The sequence below is a fragment of the Mesoplodon densirostris genome, chromosome 4 (genome assembly GCF_025265405.1).
Source record: "Mesoplodon densirostris isolate mMesDen1 chromosome 4, mMesDen1 primary haplotype, whole genome shotgun sequence".
Taxonomy (NCBI): Eukaryota; Metazoa; Chordata; class Mammalia; order Artiodactyla; family Ziphiidae; genus Mesoplodon; species Mesoplodon densirostris.
The window spans coordinates 155,048,454-155,069,885 of NC_082664.1; the positions used below are offsets into that span (position 1 = coordinate 155,048,454).

Below are 21,432 nucleotides of genomic sequence, written 5' to 3' on the forward strand. Positions count from 1 at the left end.
AACACAACAGATTTCTCTGTATTAATTTTGATATCCTGCACTTTACTGAATCATTTATTCTAACAGTTTTTGGTGGAGTTTTTAGTGTTTTCTATACATAGCATCATGTCATCTGCAAATAGTGACAATTTTACTTCTTCCTTTCCAGTTTGGATGCTTTTTATTTCTTTTTCTTGCCTAATTTCTCTGGTTAGGACTTCCAGTACTATATTAAATAAGAGTGGTACAAGTGAGCATCCTTGCCTTGTTCCTGATCTTAGAGAAAAGCTTCAGCTTTTCACTGTTGAGTATGATGTTAACTGTGGGTGATCAAATGATTTTTGATATGGGTGCCAAGACCATTCAATGGGGAAAGGACAGTCTTTTCAACAAATGGTGCTTGGAAAACTGGATATCCACATGCAAAAGAATTACGTTGGACTCTTACCTAATACCATAAACAAAATGGATCAAAGATCTAAATATAAGATCTAAAAAATAAAACTTTTAGGTGAAAATACGGGACAAAAGTTCACAACATTGGATTTGGAAATGTTTTCTTGGATATGACACCGAAGGCACAGGCAAAAAAAATGAGACTTCACAGAAATCTTAAAATTTTGTGCATCAAAAGACACTATCCATAGAGTAAAAAGGCAATCCAAAGAATGGGAGAAAATATTTGCAAATCATATATCTGATAAGGGATTAATATTCATAATATATAGAGAACATCTAGAACTCAACAAGAAAATTCAAAATCGGCAAAGGACTTGAATAAACATTTCTTCAAAGAATATATACAAATGGCCAATAATTCCATGAAAAGATGCTCAACATCATTAATCTTCAGGGAAATGCAAATCAAAATTACAATGTGATACCACCTCACATCCATTAGGAAGGCTACTATTAAAAAACAAACAAACAAACCAACAGGGAGTTCCCTGGTGGCCTAATGGTTAGGATTCCAGTCTTTCACTGCAGTGGCCTGGGTTCAATCCCTGGTCAGGAAACCAAGATCCCACAAGCCATGCGGCGCAGCTCTTCCCCCGCCAAAAAAAGAGGACATTCAAAAGAAAAAAAAAAAAAACCCAATGGAAAATAAAATACAAGTGTTGGCAAGGATGTGGAGAAATTGGAAACTTTGTGCACTGTTGGTGAGAAAATGGAACAGCTACTGTGGAAAATAGTACAGCAATTCCCCAGAAAATTAAAAATATAATTACCATATGACCCAACAATTCACCTTCTGGATACATACTTAAAATTGCTGAAGGCAATGTCTTGAAGAGATATTTATACACCCATGCTCACTGCAGCATTATTCACAATAGCTAAAATGTGAAAGCAACTCAAGTGTCCATTGATAAACAAATGGATAAGCAAAATGTGGTAAATACATACAATGAAATATTAACTCAGCCTTAAAAAGGAATTCTGATATATACTTCAACATGGATGAACCCTGAAGACACTATGCTAAGTGAAAATAAGCCAAACGCAAGAAGACATATACTGTATGATTCCACATAAACATGGTACCTAAAATAGTCAAAATCATAAAGACAGAAAGTAGAGTGGGAGTTGCTGCGGGCAGGGGTGGTTTCAGTTTTGTGAGATGAAATGACTTATGAAGATGAGTGGTGATGAGAGCAGCACAGAATTCTGAACATGTTTAACACCACTGAGCTGTACACTTGAACTGGGTAAATGGTAAATTTGTGGTATATGTATTTTACCACAATTAAAAATTGGAAAAAAAAGTAAATGGAGTAAGAGAACTAAATGAAAATTATGCAAACCCAGCAGTCAGGTGGATAATAGGTGAAGGGCTTCCTGAGGCCAGAGGACTTAACTGTGTCTTTTTTTTTTAACATCTTTATTAGAGTATAATTGCTTTACAACGGTGTATTAGTATCTGCTTTGTAACAAAATGAATCAGCTATACATACACATATATCCCCATATCTCCTCCCTTTTGCATCTCCCTACCACCCTCCCTATCCCCTCTAGGTGGTCACAAAGCATCGAGCTTATCTCCTGGTGCTATGCAGCTGCTTCTCACTAGCCATCTATTTTACATTGGTAGTGTATATATGTCCATGCCACTTGTCCCAGCTTACCCTTCTCCCTCCCCGTGTCCTCAAGTCCATTCTCTACATCTGTGTCTTTATTCCTGTCCTGACCCTAGGTTCTTCAGAACCTTTAAGATTCCATATATATGTGTTAGCATACGGTATTTGTTTTTTTCTTTCTGACTTACTTCACTCTGTATGACAGACTCTAGGTCCACCCACCTCACTACAAATAACTCAATTTCGTTTCTCTTTATGGCTGAGTAATATTCCATTGTATGTATGTGCCACATCTTCTTTATCTATTCATCTGTCGATGGACACTTAGGTTGCTTCCATGTCCTGGCTATTGCAAACAGAGCTTCAATGAACATTGTGGTACATGACTCTTTTTGAATTATGGTTTTCTCAGGCTTAACGGTATCTTGACAAGGACACTGCCTGAGCTGTGAGGGTCCTAATTCTGGTGACACACATAGTAGTTCCACCATTGATAGGAAAAAGCATCATTTCAGAGGCAATGAGCAGTGTGCTGGCAAGTTATAATGAGACCCATGTTAAACAAGTGAGAAACTCCAGTGCACAGAGTTTTATAATAGAACACTGGGATTTGAGAACCAGCAAAAAACAAAAACATAGGCAGTTTTTTAATTAGAGGTTAGGGAAGCTCTGTTTACATAAAAAAGTAACTGGAACATCTGGGAATAATCAGTCAGCCTAGCTAACTATTGAAATGGTCACGCATTTTATAGCTTGAACAAAATGCACACATATCCCTCTCTCAGTGTTTTGCTGCCAGGCCCCACCAGAGCCCTATACCCATAAGAATGAAAACTGATCATTGCTTTGTGGCTTGCTAACTACTATTATGCAGACTGTGTTTCTCACCTTCACTCCAGCTAGCATCCCAGTCGTGGACACACTAAAATCAAGATAGGCTAGCGTGTCTGGGTTGGAAGGTTTGTAGATCTGGGCAGGCCGCTTCTTTGGCAAATCATCTGGAGAGCAAAACAAAGCTGTTAGCATCTCTGACTTAATGGAAAAGCAGATAAGCAAACAAACATACCAGCGAGTTGGAGGACGAACCTGTGTCCAGTATCGGGGGCCAGGCCCTGACGTCTACAGCTGCAGCTGCCTCCCTGGACCGCAACAATTTACAGATCAGTTGTGTTGTCATCAAACAGGCGGAGCGGCTCACCTGAGGGTCAGAGAACAAGGAATGGAGAGGAGGAGGGCAAAGGACAGGGATGGACACATACTCATGTGCCAGCTGTGCACCACGTGGAGGCCATGAAGCTCGCAGCACAGGCTGGGCACAAGGAGCACAGCTGCCTCACAAGGGGCTGTGTTGGCCAATGGAGTTCCACATGACCAGGAATCTGACCACAGAGCACACAAACAGACCTTGTGGGGACTGAGGTCCCTGGCAGTCTCCCCTGTGTGATGGTCACACTCAGAAAGCAGCATCCAAACTACCTGCTCTCACTGTTAGCTCCGTCCCCCAGAAATGCACACATTTATACACACAGCCTCAGTACCATCTACCAGAGTGACAACCTTGAGGGTCCTCCAACACAACTACAAAGAAGTATTCATTTGTGATGTCCCTCGTGGTTCCTCCTCCAAGGGAAAAACATATCCTAATCCTTTTAAACTTCCCCAGGCAAAAAAACATTAAATGAAATCTATACTTTCAAAAAGGAACAGGATGCTTCTCAATCTTGAGGAAAGAACCTTTAAAAATGTATGACTTTCCCACTTGTTTTGGTTTGCTCCTTGGGCTTGGTAGGGAAGCTCCCAGTGTCCAGAGAGATGCCCTCTCTGGGGAGTTGCACCAATTCCCATGCATTGTGGCAAACCTGCTCTCTAGCCCCTAATTCTACGCACAAGCTGCTATCTTCCTTCCAGAATGAGATGGCCAACTCCTAGAGGGAAGAGGCTGAGTCCCACTCCACCGCTGGGACCGCCGACTCCCATGCAATCCCATGCCTGCACCCAGCCCTTCCCCGGGAGCCCAGGCTCTGTGATCTGCAAGCCCAACACTCAGGGGCAGACACCCGCAGGCAGCGTTACCTCCACGATCATCTTCACGGTTGGCAGCGTGGTTGCAATGTTCTGTGGGTGTGGAGGACGGACGGTTATTGGCACACAGCCTGCATACAGGCAACCATAAAATGCTGCGATAAGGTCTATTCCTACATGGGGAGAAATGCAAAAGTTCTCACTTGAAACAAAACAAGCTGCTTAATGGCCATCATCCCTGTCAGCAGAATCACCAGCCTGGAAACAGTCAGACGGGTACGGCAGTAACTGAGACCTTGAACAGACCTGTCCTCCTCCCTGTGGGTCTGTTAAACTTCAGGGGTAACTCCCACCTGGCCCATTCTTTTAGGCACAGGAAGCCAAAGCAGCCCAGAAGCTTGATTGCTCTCATTTCTCTAAGGAATTACTCAACTTTCTGATTATCAGTTCAGTAGTCAAGGATTTAACTACTATTGATTAAATGAACTACCTCAGAGAGCTGAAAAAACAAATTTAGATTCAAAAGTCGTTGTGAACTACCGCTTTATCTGTGCCCCTACTATTAGTGGTATAGCACATAGCACAGTCCGTACAAGTGAGCCAGGCAGGAGAGACAGTGCCCATTTTTGGTGGTAACACACAAGGTCATCGAGCACCAACATGTGCAATGAAGGGTCTCTTGGGCAAGGGCTGGTCTTGCATGGCCCTGCTTCTTACCCGGTGGGTAGACCAGAGCGACGTGGTCCCCATCCTGCAGGTGCCCTCTCTCCATCAGCATCACGGCTATCTTCTCAGCCCGCTTGTGCAGCTGGACACACGTCAGCGAGTTCGCTATTGTGCCCTGAGTAGCACAAGAACAAGCGGGTAAGATTTTTTTTTAATATGACAGCTTTGAGGTGCAGTTCACATACCATACAACTCACTTATTTAAAATGTGCAGTTAAATGGATGTATCTGCAGAGTTGGGCAACCACCACCACAGTCAGCTTCAGAATGTTTTTGTCACCCCCTCAGAAGACCCCCCCCGCACTGTTAGCATTCACTCTCCTTTCCTCCCCACTGGCTAAGAAGTACAACACCAAAGAGGCATCTAGATATGTTTGTATTAAAAAGAAATATTTAAAAAACAATGACTTGACTTGAAAAAATAGCTAAAATCACAAAAAAAATCAATCTAGTAATTCTGGGACTTAAATGTAATTGTCATGGGCAATAAGAATTAGTCGTAAATCTGCAGGACTCACACTATGAAAAGTAAGACTAATTGAAACTGTTTTTAAGAAAGACCACATCAAAAGTCAGAGAGGTCAGAAAACAAACAAACCCCCAGAAAAGCAATAGTCAAAAAAAAAAAAAAAAAGTCAGGGGCTTCCCTGGTGGCGCAGTGGTTGAGAGTCCGCCTGCCGATACAGGGGGACATGGGTTCATGCCCCGGTCCGGGAAGATCCCACATGCTGCGGAGCGGCTGGGCCCGTGAGCCATGGCCGCTGAGCCTGCGCGTCCGGAGCCTGTGCTCCGCAATGGGAGAGGCCACAACAGTGAGAGGCCCGCGTACCACACACACATAAAAAGAAGTCAAAAAAACCCCCAAAAAACACAAAAGAAGAAAAGGGCATTGTCAAATTCATTTAGTGTAGACTGCAGGAGCAAATGTAAAACACACTTGGATTGAAAAGTACCTTAAAAAAGCTTTGTAGGCGAAAATCAGTAGCAAAGTAGGTACTAAGAGATATCAAAATACATGATGTTTACTTTTTAAAGAAAAGCAAGAATGAACTGCAAATTATAAACATACAACTATCCAAAAAAAGTTTCTCTTGAGAATGCACTTTTCATTTGCACTTATTCCCAGGTGAGAAGAGATCACTGCCTACAGCTATTTAAAAACTGCTTCTTTATTATCAATTCCTACTTTAAAGGGATGAACAGGGTGAAGGACCTTTCCTTAAGCAACAGGCAAACTGGCCAGGAGTGTCAGGTGAGGAAGGCCCTGCACCTGAGGAAATGATGGTGGACACTTGGGCCAGATGCTTTTATTTAGGTGGGGAGCTTCCAAGGAGGGTAAATGAGCTGGTGGGTGACACGGAAAAGACTGTCGCCTGAGCAGAAAGAAGTCCACAGGAAGGTGGTGTGAGCAGCCGGCTGTGTGGGAAGAGAAACGTGGACAGGAGAGACCAGAACCTTTGGGGCCGTTAAAGGACACTGGTGACCTGGTGACTTGAGGTGTAGGAAGAGACATTAGAATTCCCACCCATCTGGAACATGTGCACAAGGTGGGCGGGAACCGATGGGAGTGAAAACCATTTAAAAGGCATCAGGATGTATATACCAGCAGCTGGTGTTTGCCTAGAACACTCACGAGATCACTGATGGCCGTATCTATCCTGGGAAGCATCAGGCTCTCTCTATAACCAGGGCCCAGGACCGCAGAAGCCCGGCAAAGGGAGGCTGCCCAGGCAGCTGCCAGCAGGTTCCGGGCCCTTCCTGCTGTGCTGGCACTGGCCTCTCCCACAGTGGACAGGATTAGCTTACATTTCTCTGATTTGAACCTTATCATCGTACATATTTTCCTTAATTACCTTCCTTCTAAGAAAGGTTAAAAAGTAATAGAAAAAGATACATGAAATGGAAGAGCCAGAGAGCAGAATGTGGCAAAGCTGGGTAAATACAGAAAGATCCACGAGACTGGCGTCTAGAAACCCAGCCCAAACCTGAGAACTTGGTGCCTTCTCAACTGGACCGTTCCTCTGAGCAGTTACTCCTGGGGAACACACCTGACGCGTGAACCAATACACACACTCAAAAGGACCCAAAAGTCCTGTGAGCTCTTCTAAGTGAAGATGGGGTACCAGCCCCCAGCACAGCTAAGGTGAGGCCCATGCCAGGCCTCCTGACATGCACACACCAGCTGTCCTGGAGGGAAGCCAGCACTGTGCTCCTGGTTGTTGCTGGGGACCAGCTGTGCTGCTGGTGGGGTGGCAGTATGCCACAGGGGAGTCCCGCCACCACCCTGCTGCCCGCTGGTCGTTAGCTAGTCTTATCTTAAGCAGCAAGCATTCTCTGACTGAGTTGTTCAACTTCTGGGACGATCTTCTCTCCATTATCCAGAGAGCCAACACTGATCCCCTATCATAACCAGCTTTTCTGTCACACAACAAAGCCTATGAAATTTGAGAGGCACCAGTGACTCACAACCAGCAGCCATATGTTTTGACTCTGTTTATGAAATTTCCACCTACAGGTACTTTAAAATGGTGAAATTTAATTGGCATTCTGTCCTTTAGGAATCTCTGTGAATGCTTTGCAATACCCTTTGCCACCCTATGGGCTTTACACCAGATGGGAGGAGGGCCCCTCTGGGCAGTCGGTGCCAACGAGCCCAGCCCAGGCTCTCTCCTCCACCCCAGCCTGCAGGCTCCACTGGCTTCACTGTAGCTCCCGGCAGGCTCCACGTTGAGGGAGCCAAATGGGATACAGGCCTCATCCAGCCCTGGACTGTGCACCACCACTGGTTATGGGGAGTCTCAACATAGCCTTTCACCTCGGGAGAAACACCACTGATTTTCAATCACACATTTCATTTTCCAAAGTGCTTGCTGTCATAAAAACATGACATGCTGTTTATCCTCAGGTCTATGGTTACCTGGCATCCTCAACAACATTCATGGGAAAAGTTGGGTTTTCAGTACAGAAACCCACTGCCTAAGAAGAATGTTCTAGGAAAAAGTACCTCACACTAAATTAAGGCTAACTTTTCCTAAAAGAAGCCTCGGCCGGTATCATGACAGAATGGCAATGCAGGGTAACCCACCACCCAATCCCTATTCTAAAGACAACAGATTTCAGTGTCAATGACTGTAAATGTGGCTCCATTTTAAAGTTTTACATTAAATTAAATAATGACAAGTAAAAAACATATTGAGGAATGAAGAAAAAGCCAAACAGGATTCACATTTAAAAATTCTCAAAAAGTAAAAAAAAAAAAAAAAAAAAAAAAAAGGTTAAAAGAGTTGCCCTGGTGTTTCTCTTTAAAAAAATAACAGGGCTTCCCTGGTGGCACAGTGGTTGAGAGTCTGCCTGCCGATGCAGGGGACGCGGGTTCGTGCCCTGGTCCGGGAGGATCCCACATGCCGCGGAGCGGCTGGGCCCGTGAGCCATGGCCGCTGAGGCTGCGCGTCTGGAGCCTGTGCTCCGCAATGGGAAAGGCCGCAACAGTGAGAGGCATGCGTACCGCAAAAAAACAAAAAAACAAAAAAACAGATGCTCTTCTGTATGTAAGTTCCAAGAATGTAAGTCTTCCACAATATGCAGTGAATCACATCCTCACTTCCTACTATAAACCTCTCATAACAACTCTGATCCTATCTCCTGCGTTGCCGTGGAGGAGGGCATATGAGTGAAGACTGTGTGCAACAGACAGGAAGCCAACGGGTAACGATTTTAAGGGAGCCACGACCAAGTTGGGGAATTCACAACCAACGGAAGGGGCTGTCCAGGACAGAGGAAGCCTGGAAGCAGGTTGGGGCCCTATGCTGGAAGGACGGTGTTTGGGTAGATTGAATAAAACACATTATTAGAATGAATTTCACCTGTTTCTTTTTACTTTTTTAAAATATTGCTTTTAGAAAACATTAAATTGTATGTGTGGCTTGTGTTGTATTTCTATTGGACAGTGCTGAACTAGAAGGTTGAGTGAGTGGAAATGACACTGTAACCACCATGGAAATGATGCTCTTGACCTTTGGTTCAGGCTGAACACTTGTCATAAGTGTGCACACGGGGTTGGAGAGGCTGGGAATGAACACAGATGCCTGGCTCCGATACGACCCTTCCAGCTGTTTGGATGTAGCTGCCTCCACGTCAGGAGAGCCTCAGGAGATAAGGTCATGTCTGAAGGGAGGCTGTTGTAGACCACGCTGTCCCTGTGCTGACCTGAAGTAAACTTACTCATGGCCTTGACCTCCACAGCTCACCCCATCAGACCTTCTGTTGCTGCTGACAAAGCCCTTCTAGAATACGAGTCATTTCTGGTGAACACATTTCTCCTAATGATCCAATGTCTAGCCACAGAAAAGGACTGTGAACTCAGGGTCTGGGAATGGGGTTGACCTGCCCTGCACATTGCCAGTCCCCAAGCGAGATGCAGTTAGCATGGCTGTTTTCCTCCCGCTGACAGGACTATAGTCTATGAACATGCCTGAATCATTTTTGAATTTTTGTGTCTGGGACAGATAAGAAATTTCCTCTTACCCAGAGCTCTGGAGGGGTCAAGCTGCAGGGGAGGGAAAAGGGATGCTGACCCAACTCTCGCCCCCTTGTTGTCCACAGTTCACGGGGGATGGCAGGCCTATCCTGGGGACGTCCTGTCCTACCTCGTCACATCAGCACCACGGCTCCACTCAGGGAGCTGAGCGAAGGGGCTCTGAGTAGGAATCCTTCCCAGGGGCTGGGGGACAGGCTGCAGTGTGGCTCCAGCTCCAGCTGCCCCTCTGGAGGTGCTGTTGGAAACCTCTAGAGGCCCGAGAGACTCTGGAGAAAGAAGGGAAAGTCCCCAACAGTCTCCAGGAGACATGCCACGTGCACAGGACAAAGCAAGTCAGAAGAAGCAATTAGAGAGACAGGACAGCACCAACCAGCGATGGTGCCAGGAAAGGAGAGTCTTATCTGTGTTTACAGGCTGAGGAGGAGCCAGAGGAAAGAGACGGACGAGAGCAGCAGGGCAGGCATGTTTCAGATGCGACGCAGGGCCTCCTGGTAACCACACGACCATCGGGCTTGCCCTGCGTCTCACCCCCATGCATCTGTGCGCCCTGAGCGCAAGAGCATTTATCCTGGGAAGAGAGTCCACTAGGCCCAAGCATAGGCACCAAAAGGCAAGGGTAGCAAGCGTTCCTCACAGAGGCTTGGGTGCGGGAGTGCTTTCTAAGACTCTTGCTGGGGTCGGTCTTGAACAGACACAGTGAACAAGAAACTGCTGAGGTCAACTCAGCATGCAAGGCAATTCAAGACAAGCTGTGTCAGAGGAGGACCAGAGGTTACTTCTACCAACTAAATCACCGCAAAACTGGTCTGTAGCTGGATATCCAAATTAGAGGTTCAGGGAGTAACTTACATTGTTGGCATTTCCTTTCACTTGTCCTTAATCTACTGCTTTAAATGACAAGAGGTGCCTTCTCGCACTAAGATTTTGACATTTTGCAACTCTGAAGAACTTCTTAAAGTTGCAAGTACCCATGCTTGTCAAGACGACCTACGTTAAATCTATTTTTCAGGCCTTATTTCCAAAGCAAACACACAGTTAACAACTGTATTAAAGACGTCTGCATTTAATGTTTATTGTTATACTATTTCTTGCATGTTTAAGGCCTTACTCTTAAGTACTATTATGGAACACTATCTGAGGAGTTTGCTTTTCTAATATGAGATGCAAATATGAACTTTAATTATAAAATAGAAATTATTTTCATTCCTAAGAATGAAAGCCTATAACTAAAACATGACTTATTAAAAAAAAAAGGAGTAATAAAAATAAAGACATAAATACCTCATAGATCTGCAACTGTTCTGTTGTAGACATTCATCAGTCATTTTGAGGGGAGGGGAAATATTGCAAAAAAATATTGCTAAAATTCACGCAAAAATATATGTGTATACACACACACACACACACACATATACATATGCTCAAACCCTTATATTTAAAAGCAACCTTTCTTAGGTGAAAAGGTCTCAGTCAAAACAGCAACAAACAAATAAATAAAAGGATTCAGGTAAGACTGAGGAGAAAGCTCTGAGTGGAGAATATGATACAGAAGCATGAAATTGGGGACCACACAGGGAACGACCAGGGCACACGGGCGGGGCCTCACCCTACAGTTGAGCAGCGTGTACAGCACGTGATCAGGGGTGGTCTGCGCCCTCCACTGCAGGACCTCCGAGAGGAACAGGAACTGGAACAGAGCACAGCCATTAGGTCTAGACTGTCCTGGGGGGTTGGGCTGGCCTCAGCATCTATAAGTTTAGTCTGTCTGGGTGCTTTTAAGGTGGCTTAAGACAGCAAGAGGATAATCCCATATAAATATAATTGACAGAATAAGCAGGTGCTCACAGTGCTTTCCTGACAGTGATTTGGAATTCACTGTGCTTGATTCAGACCCAGGAGTCAGAGGGCTGGTGCCATGCCACCATGAGGGAAGTTTTCTGAAACCTGCCCAAGGATGGGAAGACTCTATTCCCCTTATAGACAGAGTAGCCGACAAGAAAAATCCTGTCTCCTGGGGCTTCCAGAAGATGCAGCAGTGATTTCTGGGGGTTGCGATGACAGAATCAGAGCTACCCTGTTTCAAAAACAGGCTCTCTTAAATTTGTTGCATTTACAATGGCCATCCCTGAAGTCATTCAATAGCTCTGCAGATCACACAGGTGACACATACCCACTGACTCAGTCTGTAGTAACAAGGACGGCCCTGTTTAATGTCAGGACACAGCACTAGTGTCAGGATACAGGAAATGCCCACATCTTCACCTTAATCCATTTTATGATGGAAATGTACTGTGAGGGGGGGAACATGGTGATCAAGTGCTTTCAGTGAATGTGTTATTACATGTTACCAAATTGGCAATATCTTAAATGGTTGATTTTGTCACATTTCCTGGGAGCCCATTTATAGTGGGACCACCTTTTGGTGAATCATGAGAGTTCTCAAGGCTGAATGTTCTAATGGGGACTTGTAGCTATGCGTGACAAACTGTGTGTCTGATGTTTAAGTGGAGTGGGGTCCAAGGGTTCCTCCTACAGCTCCCAAGGCTGCTTTAAGAATGTCTGGTTCCCAAACCTGGGTTTTGCATTGACGTTTTCTTGAATTCCAACAATCAAAGGACTGAAGCCTCACTGTAAGGTGGCTGTGAGGCAGTGTGAGTGTCAAATCAGGGCTGGAGGGAGAACCAGAACAAGTGCTTAGGGGATGCTAGGACACGACAGGGATTGCAGACACTGGCCTCAGGCCTACTAGTCATGGGACTGCATCACCTACCCACGCAGTCCTACAACACTGCACCCTCAGCAAACACGTTTTCCTTATAAAATTACACAGACATCTCTTGCAGGACCAAGAGGGCAGGTAGGAAGAAAGGTCATCAATGGTAGATACTGGGCTGCCAGAGAGGGCAAGTGAGAGTTGGTGATGCCTGTGATACAGCATCTGGGCAGCAGTGGAGAGGAGCCCAGGCAGATGTCTGACCCTCTGCTCTCACCTTCCGGGCCTGGTCGTTGTCTTCTATTTGGCCCAGGTCTCTGCCACTGGCCTGTGCGATCCTCTTCCCAGACACCAGGTTCCCCACCATCACAGAGGCAGGGCCGATCTCTGCAAAAAAGCAGCGGCACACACGTGAGGAAAACACAAGTGAAGTTCCTGAGAACATGACTTCTCACTTTGGGAAGAAGCTTACTCTGGGGAAATCCTTTCAAAGACGTAGCTTTGAAAAATAATTAGAACAGGATTTCAAGTAAGTCACTAACATGAAAATGACAGCAAATATGAACAAGCCTCAAGTAAGGGTACACAGAAATAATGCTTTCACCAAATTCCCGTAAGTGTTCTCCCAGGCCGCTGCCTTTGTTCTCCAGTTAGGGAGCTGCTGACATCTATTCATTTAGTATTTGTTAAAAAACAAACAAACAAACAACAGTTTTTTGAAGACAGAGTTATATAACCTCCAATATTTAAAAAGAATGGATGAGATAACCAGGTACCATTAGAGAATCCTTTCCTTACAATTGCCAATCACACGAAGCTGCATTTTCTGTGCTGCATGTAAGAGCAGTGCAGATCCTGGTACCCACCGTGTGCGCCCTGAGGAGGAAGGCGCCCAACTTGGCTCTCAGAGCCTGTTCACTGGGCCACGCATCCCTGTCATGGGTTCCTGGATGTCTGACAGGTGTCTGAGCCCTGCAGCCCTGCAACGGTCATGCATCTGTCAATGATCCCTCATCATAAATGTCTGTCCTAAATTCTGCTGTCACAAACTGCGTCTCCAACACCTGGGCCCACTGGCCACCGGGTCGAGGCATCTGATGATGGACCAAGGTTAAAGGTGGGAGAAGGAGGTTGGGACAGTGAGTGAGGACACCCCGGGGAGCCGAGACACTCCTGTCGATTCCGTAAGAACACGGCACGAGCCACGCTGTGGCAATCCCGGTGCTGCTGCTTGCATAGAGGGGCAAAGTCGGCGAGCCTGGGACCTGCTTTCCTCCTGCAGTATCAGCGTCCTCACCTGAATCTGGAGAGACCGCTCACCCCCATCTCATCAAGCTCACTTCTGGGGGTGGTCTGGGGGCGGGCTGGTTCCTATATCTACTGCCAACTGTGCTGCGCCCAGTGCCCACCAGCCACCACTAGCTGACTCGCCAGGAACTCTGCCCCTGCTGCTACTCTTCATTGGTGGAGTGAAAAATTGTCAGGGCTGGGTCTGTCTCTCCTACACTCTGGACCCACAGCCTTAGGCAGTTCCTGAACCCCTCTGTGTACAATTTCCTCATTTCCTTGTAAAATGGAGATAAGAGGACGAAATCCATGAGGATGAAATGAGTTAATACATGTAACGTGTGGACAAGCAGCCTGACTGTGCCAGGCACTGTTGGTTGTTGTCCTAATAGCCCAGCCCGAGCTCATCCTGGCTGCCTCTGAGGTCTGTCTGCACATCAAGCCTGGTGGCCTGGGGACCTTCCATCACTACACTGGCAGAAGAGTTGATTCCTCACCACCATATTCTTGCAATGAATTTGTTTTCACTGGTAACTGCGTGCAGCCTTAAAGAGTATGATCAATTAGCTGCTAGGAGGATCAAGTCAGATAGTAGATAATTACGTGTTCCCCAAATTGCAAAGCAGCAGACAAATGTTTACCATCATGACAACGTCACGAGTAGATCTGTACGATTCCTCACAGGCTTCCAGCTGTTGTGACTCATGAAACAGGTATGGAAGCCTTATTCTAATTTGTGCAACAGGAAGCCGTGACCCTGAGAGGTTCTCTGTCAAAGGCCACCCAGGAGGTTTGACAACCGCCAAGAAGGCTAGGCTCAGGCACCGCCAACACCTCTCCATCCAAGTGGTCTACACCCCCTGCTGCCTGGACTCTGCTGCATTCTATCCCATGCTTGGTAGAAAGACACGGCTTAGGGGGAGGCTGACTTGCCTGGGAGTGTGTGATGGGAGACGGGAGGGGAGGGAGGCTGAGAACCGTGGTCAGCGTGGCCCCCACCCAGCTCCAGGGCCACCCCGGGCCTGCACGGCCCTCCAGATGTACCTGGTTGCTTCTGCCGAGGCTTGGGCAGGTTTGTGACGCACGTGTGGGGGCACATCAGGACATTGCAGGGGTGAAGTGAGCCCTCCAGGAAAAGCTGCTTCGTTTCTGACAAATGGATGCCACCAAGTGGGGTTTTGGGGAGGGTGTTTGCTGGAACCAATGCCAGACAATAAACCCCAACTTGATGTATACTGTCGATTGCCTGGAAGGTCGTGAGAGAGGCAACCATGTTAAAATAGGTATCGTGAACAGGCATGGAGCAAATACTCAGACTGTGCAAATCACAACACATAGAAGCAGGTGCAGCACCCATGATGCTCCTGGCATGGAGACGCTAAGGTCAGAGGAGGGCAGGTTCGCCAAACTGAGCAGAATACAGTTTTCATAGCACTTGTGGGACACCGCACACACAAGAACACACACTGGGAGAAAAGAAAGCACGTTCTCAAGGTCATAACCAAAAGGTCCTGCTGAGACCTCCACAAGCGAGCGGGAGCCAGTTCTGCAAACCTCTGAACCCTAAGCCTGGTCTGTTTAGCTCCTTCCCTAGAAGGCAACTGTAAGTTTCATGGCTGATGCAATCTCTGGTCAAAAGGAGGGATGATCAGAGAGCACAATGGTGCAGGGAAGCTGAGGTGAGCCCAGGAGAGGGGCTCGGGGCAGGAGCGAGCTACCTGCAGCACCCTGCTCATCCACTGGAAGCTGTCCTCCTCCGTGGAGTCCGGCCTCTGCTCAGCCACGATCACGATCCTCTCGTCGTGCAGGACGGTCACTGAAAACACGGCTATTCTGAGGGGACAGACAGGAAATCATGGTGATCACGTGCTGGAGAGGCTCACGAAGGGATTGGCCCTGCCATAAAGTGCTTCGCAGCTGTTACGACTGCAGAGCTCAGGGGTTCCCAGTGCCAACTACCACCTTGAAGGGAAATTGCAGCTTCCAACTCCCAGGTGCTCACCCACTGAAGTGCGGCTTTGGGGGAGAAGCCTGGCAAAGCCAGAGGGCAGAACCACCACACTTCCTGTGGAGGTAGCCCGTGGCTTTGGGTGATGGGCCTCATGCCTCGGGACAGAGGAGTCAAGCGCAGGTATCAGAACTGCTGAAATTTACTGAGCCGTGCTACTTGCATCTTAAGTTTGCACCTGTGAAGCTATTGTCTCCCAATCAGCAGAAATTTGCCATTTGGGAGCTAATGGTTTTCTGCTAGCTGCGTCTGCCTCTCACGGGAAGCACAAAATGTGGCGAATGGCCCTCCAGGGTGCTCTGTGCACGAAGGTGCCTCGGCTACCCCCAACCCCAAGCTCGGCTTCCTCCTGCTCCCACTAGCTCGGCAACTCAGGGTGAGATCCAAAGCAGCGGACTTCCTCCAAATCACCAAAACCTCAGGAGCCGTGGTCAGCGATCCAGTGTCAGTTTTGTGCCAAGCTGGGGTTGGGGGCACCACCGGGAAGAAACCCATGGGAGCCAGTTTCCAGGAAGTTTGTGGCTCAACTGTTACCTCTGGGTGAATGAGCTGCAGCAAGATAAATGCTTGGCTCTTTTCTCTGTGTAGTTACTTATTAAAAGTAAGATTTTCAAATGGACATTCTTATTTAACTTGGAAGAGAATTTAGTGAAAGTATATTTATGGGGCTCAGAAAAGTTTCATAAAATAGGACATTCAGAACTGCATGGAATCTCAGAAGTAACAGAGTCCAGTGGCTTCATTTTACAGAGGAGGACACCAAGTCCCGTTAGTTTAAGCAATTTTTTGCAGTTTTACACAGAAAGTGTAGTCTGCGGAGAACTGTGCCAACCACAGAGGGCGCTCACCTTCCCCTGTACACGAACTTCATGGGCTCCACGGCCAGTGCTGTGGCCACGATGTCATCGGCGTTGTGTCTGCGCCCACTGACCACCATGAGCCCGTCCATCTTGCCCACCACGAACACGAGGCCCCCAGGGCCGACGAAGCCCAGCAGGCCCGTCCTCACGAAGGGGTACTCGCTGACAGGGGCCCCCGAGCTTGTCACCGGGAACACCTGGGGACAAGGAGTTCTGAGTGCCCAGCAGGGCCCGGCCTCCACCCTCCTCCTTGGAGCCCACTGGTCCTGCTTCCCCCCAGCTGCGTCTCCTCACCTGACCCTGGCTGGAGAAGCCCAGGTCCGCATAGCTGCTGTGAGCGCCAGCCTGCGGGCACCTCCCCTCCCTCCCCAGCTCTCACAGCTTGTCCCACTGGCCCATGCGCAGGGGCCTCTGAAGAGGCCTGCCACAGTCTAACAAACACTAATTCATCCTTCTGCTTATAAAACCACAGCATAAAAATGGTAAGTGGAGAAGCAAGGTGCATTTTAAATAACAGCTGTCAGTTGTAAAGTAATCCCTGTTCATTAAAATGCTATTTTTCCTTATTGGAAATACACTCAAAAGAAAAATACAGAGGAAGCAAGCCCCACCACGAGTCCAAACTCGACCCCTAGTTTCCTCAACCCACCCGACAGATAAGTCGGAAAGAAAAGGAGATAAGTTTTATTTAGACTGTGTTTGGCTCAGTTTCAGGGGCACTTAGAAACCTGAATCTACATTCAGCAAAGCTGCCTGTACAAGGCACCACATCACATGTGTTCACATCTGAAGTTCTACATGTTAATAAATTTATCCCCAAACAACTCATATTTGCTGACATACAACTTAGTCAAAGTGTGTTCCTTCTAAGGTCAGGCACACTTGGTGAAATGATACGAATTCTGAGAATGCTGGGTTTACTGGGCAGTGTGTCCATGTGTGTGCTAACTGCATGCCACACCCGTGTGCACACGGCACGGACACACACTCGTGTGGTAGAGGTAGATGTGCAGTGTGCATGTCTGGCCGAGGCTGACAGGCCCCAAGGGGGCCACTGCTCCCTCCCCCAGCACGGCCGTGCACACTCTCCAGCCCCCACCTGTCAGCTGCTGCTCTTCCTAAACGGGTGAGAACGGCAATGAAAAAAAAGGCCCCCTTTAAAAAAACTGTACTTGCTCTTTCTCAACTCTGTTTATGAGGTGAAAACAATGCTGCTAAGCCAAATTTATTGAAAACTATTAAAAAAACGTCAGGAGAAAGTGCAACCATTTTAATTACTATGAATACGTTCTATTGAGAAATTACCATCTTCTCTTTCACGTCTATTCCACGCACCTGACAATGGCTGTCTGACGGGGCTCACCTCCCACCTACCTCGAAGGTGTTCTTGGTCATACCCGAGAGGCCATAGTAGGATGTGCCCGTGGCAACTGCGCACATGCAGAGCTCCCCGACTTCGTCCGTCCTGCACAGCTGGGGAACCCCGTCCGGCTTCACCGAACACATGATGGCTGAACGCAAAACGAAGCACAGTGACATTAGAGAGGGAGGGAGGGAGGGACGGAGGGAGTCAGAGAGAAGAAATGAATGAATATGAAAAAGAACACAAACGAGCGGAAGCAGCGTCTGCAGCAAAACCTCAGGTGAAAGCGAGCAGGTCCTCACAGTCCCCGAGGCAAGTGAGTTTCCATGTTGCACCAAAACCTCACATTTTATAGTTGTGACATCAGCAAATAATTCCAATTGCTTTAATTTTAGTGTGTAAATGGCATTTAAAGGGAGTAACCGTTTCTGCCATCCAGACATGAGGACGACACTTAGAACAAGCCTAAGTGTCACTGCCGCATGCTGAGCGTCATCGGCCAGCCCACACAGTCTCCAAGATGCAGCCTGAGCCCTGAAACCAACGAGTGTGAGACACTTGCTCAACAGCCTCTCAGGCTTTTCTAAACAGAACGCCTCCCCCGTCCCACGGGAATCTCAATCTTTGACCTCAGATTCCCCGTCAAGGTGTGCCCTTCAGGGAAGGCTGGTGGATGCTAATTTTCCTGTTTGCAGAGAGCCAGCGATCAGGGCTGAAGCTGGTGTTTCAGGGAGGTGGTGGGTGCACCGAGTGACAGCTGAGCTGGGCAGAAAGAGTCATAAGGCTGCCACTCACCCCCAGGTTGGTGTTAGGTGACAGGAAGTGCTGTGTCTAAAAACAGAGCCACTCAAAACGCGGGAAGATGTTCAGCTCACTCATGGTAAGAAAAGTTCAAATTAAAATGACACCAAAGTATTCTTTACCCCTCAAACTGGTAAAAATTAGAAAGTCTGAAAATACACTGGGCATGAGGGAGTGAAGAAAGAGGGGTGTCCCCCGCTAGCAGCAGGAATATCAGTCCTTATGACCCTTCTGAAGGACAGCCTCATCAGAGTTACTTGGGTGTGTGCCCTTCACACTGCGCATTTCTAGAACTCTCCCTGTTAGCTCTTCCTCACACCTCTGCAGGCTGGAGCACAGAGGAGTTACTGTATCAACCACACTGCAGGGGCAAAAAGTGGAAAATCGCCCAATGGGAAGGGTTTGGATAAACTATTATGTGTTCAAACACCATAACGCTCCTCAGCCTGGAAGGGAATGTGTGAGCTCTTCACGTGCTGCTAACAAACAAGCTTCAAGATTCAAGATACGAGCAGGCACGAAGGGCTCTATTGTTATGTGAAATTTTAAAAAAATAGGAAAAAGAATTATGCCTGTGTGTGTGTGTGTGTGTTGCCTGCATGTCCCACTGTGGTTGCCTCCAATGCCTGGAAAGGAGGCTTTTCACTGTACAGTTTTCTCATCTTTTGCGGTTGGAACCATGGGGAATTTATTTATTTGAAAAAGCAAGAAAGGAATGCAGCCAGGAGGCCTGGCTGAAGCTGTAGCTGAGCTGAGCACGTGCCTGGCTTTGGGGTTAGGTTGTATGTGGATGCAACCGCCCCTGATGAGGCGAGACAACACCCGTGTGCATGGAGGCTCATCAGGAGAAGGTCCAGACTCTGGAGGAACTGCCCCAGGAAAGGGGGCCCACTCCCCGGGGACGCCATGTGAAGAGTGTGGAGATGCAGGGCCAGGGAGGGAGCCCTACAAATCAGACCGGGGCTCCCTCCTGCCAGCAGAGCCGTTCCTGCTGCACTCCCTGGGGCCCCTGTGAGGCCTCAGGAGGTGTCCCAGCACAGGGCAGGGGTGGAGAGGCAAGAGGGCTTCATCAAGGCAGGTCCTTCTGCTGGGAGCTTGTCTGTATGCAACGCGGAAATGATTTCTGTGACTTAAACAAGGGCTCTTGTGCTGCAGGCAAGCTTCCATAAGGGTTTGGCCCCCAGTGCACCAGGACAACCAGCAGGAAGCTGACCTTTGTACGGGGAGAAGTTGCCCAGGTGCTGCTGGGGGTGCAGAGCAGCCCCGGGTGCCTCCTGGGGTCCCAGGGCGCATGTGACATAGAGGCCTTTCCTCAGCTTCATGAACATTTTGGGTTTTCTTTTATCAGGAGAGGCCGTGTTACCGCACCTCCTGGGCTGAAGCTTGGCGAACACGGGACCAGACTGGAGGTCAGGCCGAGGTGGGCATGCTCACAGCCAGGGACAGGGATGCCAGCCAGGGCAGCACTGGCAGCTGGTCCCTGGCTGGGCTTTGACTCTGCGCCTGTACCTGCACTCACCTCCAGGCATCACGAGGCCGACGTCCTGCACGGTGAGTACAGACAGCTTTTCCTCCGAGTCCACCCGGATGACCCCATAGGTCAGCCCGTGCATGGAGAGGACGCCGCGGCCTGGGGGCTGGTTGCTGTCATCTGTGGGCCTGTAATGGCAGTTTGTGTCTAGTTAGAAGCACGTCAGCTGTCTGAACACAGATATGCATGTAAATGTGCTGCATGCACACCAAGGTTGCACCTTTGGGCCCTGAAGGCCTCTGAAGGCAGGTGTGGCTGCCACATGTCCCTGTGCTCTTCTCAGCACCTGTTTTCTCTGTTCAGGAGACACCAATGTCTGCTCCTTCTACTTCTGGGCTCCTGAGAAGTGTAGAGACGCCAAGGGGCTCCTGTGTCCCCCTACCCTCCCCTTACATGTGTCCACCAGAGACCGACCAACTCCTTTTCACACCCACTCCTCTCTCCACAAGGTTGGATTTCCCAGGTTTGAAAACGGCTAAGAAGGGAGAGTCACGTCTCCAAGAAGGACGATGACAGGAGTGAGCAGAAATGCTAGACCGCCTGTGTGGCCTCCAGGCCAGACATGCACTGTGTGGGCACAGGCTCAGTACTTGTAAAAATTGGCAATTATTTGGATGAGAGACCACATATAAAGTGCTTGATGGCTGGGGGAAAGTACAGCTTCACCACATCCACGGTCTGCCTTCGCCACCGTCCATGGGCTCTGAGGCTGCCCCGGCCTCACCTCTGCTCTTGTTCTCCCTGCTTCCACGCAGCATCCAGCCCTGCTCTCCCTCCAAACCCCAGCCCACTCCCTCCGGGGCCCTGGACTCCTTCTTGCCTCTGGCAGACGGCCTCGTGGCCCTCTCCCTCACTGTCCTCCAGGGTGGTCCCATCTCCATAGCAGGTACCATCTAACTATCTGTCCACGCCTCCTCCAGGAGGGCAGGAGGGTTTTCTTTTGGTCACTGCAGAGCCCCCACCCCCGGAGTAGTGTACAGCAATAAACGTCTGCTGACTAGATCAGGGAACAAATAAATTAAAACATTTCCAAGATCATGGATTTTATCCCTGCAAGCTAAAGATTCTTCAATGTAAGCAAAGTGAGAGAGTGCAGTTTAGGTAAACATCACATTTGTTTCTCTAGTTTTCCATATACAAATGCTTAAGGTAGTTTTAGGATCTAAAATATGGACTATAAATAGAAGTTTGGGGCTTCCCTGGTGGCGCAGTGGTTGAGAGTCCGCCTGCCGATGCAGGGGACACGGGTTCGTGCTCTGGTCCAAGAAGATCCCACATGCTGCGGAGCGGCTGGGCCCGTGAGCCACGGCCGCTGAGCCTGCCCGTCCGGAGCCTGTGCTCCGCAACAGGAGAGGCCACAACAGTGAGAGGCCCGCGTACCGCAAAAAAAAAAAAAAAAGTTTCCTATACGGCCTTAAAGTATCATCAAAGTTTATAATGAAACTAAAACCATAAATGGGGAAACAAAGAAGTTAAAATTTGCAAAAAGAGATCTAATTTGAATCAAGTAACTGGTGTATTTAAAAA

At 48.1% G+C, this 21,432-nt stretch overlaps 1 protein-coding gene across 4 annotated transcripts in view; it reads right to left on the bottom strand.

The window, feature by feature from the left end:
• DIP2C (disco interacting protein 2 homolog C) overlaps positions 1-21,432 on the bottom strand; it is a 368,942-nt gene that overhangs the window by 63,856 nt on the left and 283,654 nt on the right. For 2 of the 4 annotated variants that reach the window (XM_060097544.1, XM_060097542.1), the window contains 11 exons: positions 19,894-20,033; positions 17,585-17,721; positions 16,199-16,407; positions 15,061-15,175; positions 14,387-14,588; positions 12,333-12,442; positions 10,949-11,029; positions 4,797-4,920; positions 4,131-4,252; positions 3,144-3,255; positions 2,946-3,055 (listed from right to left, as the gene is read on the bottom strand). In XM_060097544.1, the coding sequence (XP_059953527.1) occupies positions 2,946-3,055; positions 3,144-3,255; positions 4,131-4,252; positions 4,797-4,920; positions 10,949-11,029; positions 12,333-12,442; positions 14,387-14,588; positions 15,061-15,175; positions 16,199-16,407; positions 17,585-17,721; positions 19,894-20,033 (1,462 nt within the window). Of the gene's footprint in view, positions 1-2,945; positions 3,056-3,143; positions 3,256-4,130; positions 4,253-4,796; positions 4,921-10,948; positions 11,030-12,332; positions 12,443-14,386; positions 14,589-15,057; positions 15,176-16,198; positions 16,408-17,584; positions 17,722-19,893; positions 20,034-21,432 lie in introns of all 4 variants that reach the window. The other 2 variants (XM_060097543.1, XM_060097540.1) reach the window with 1 other exon arrangement.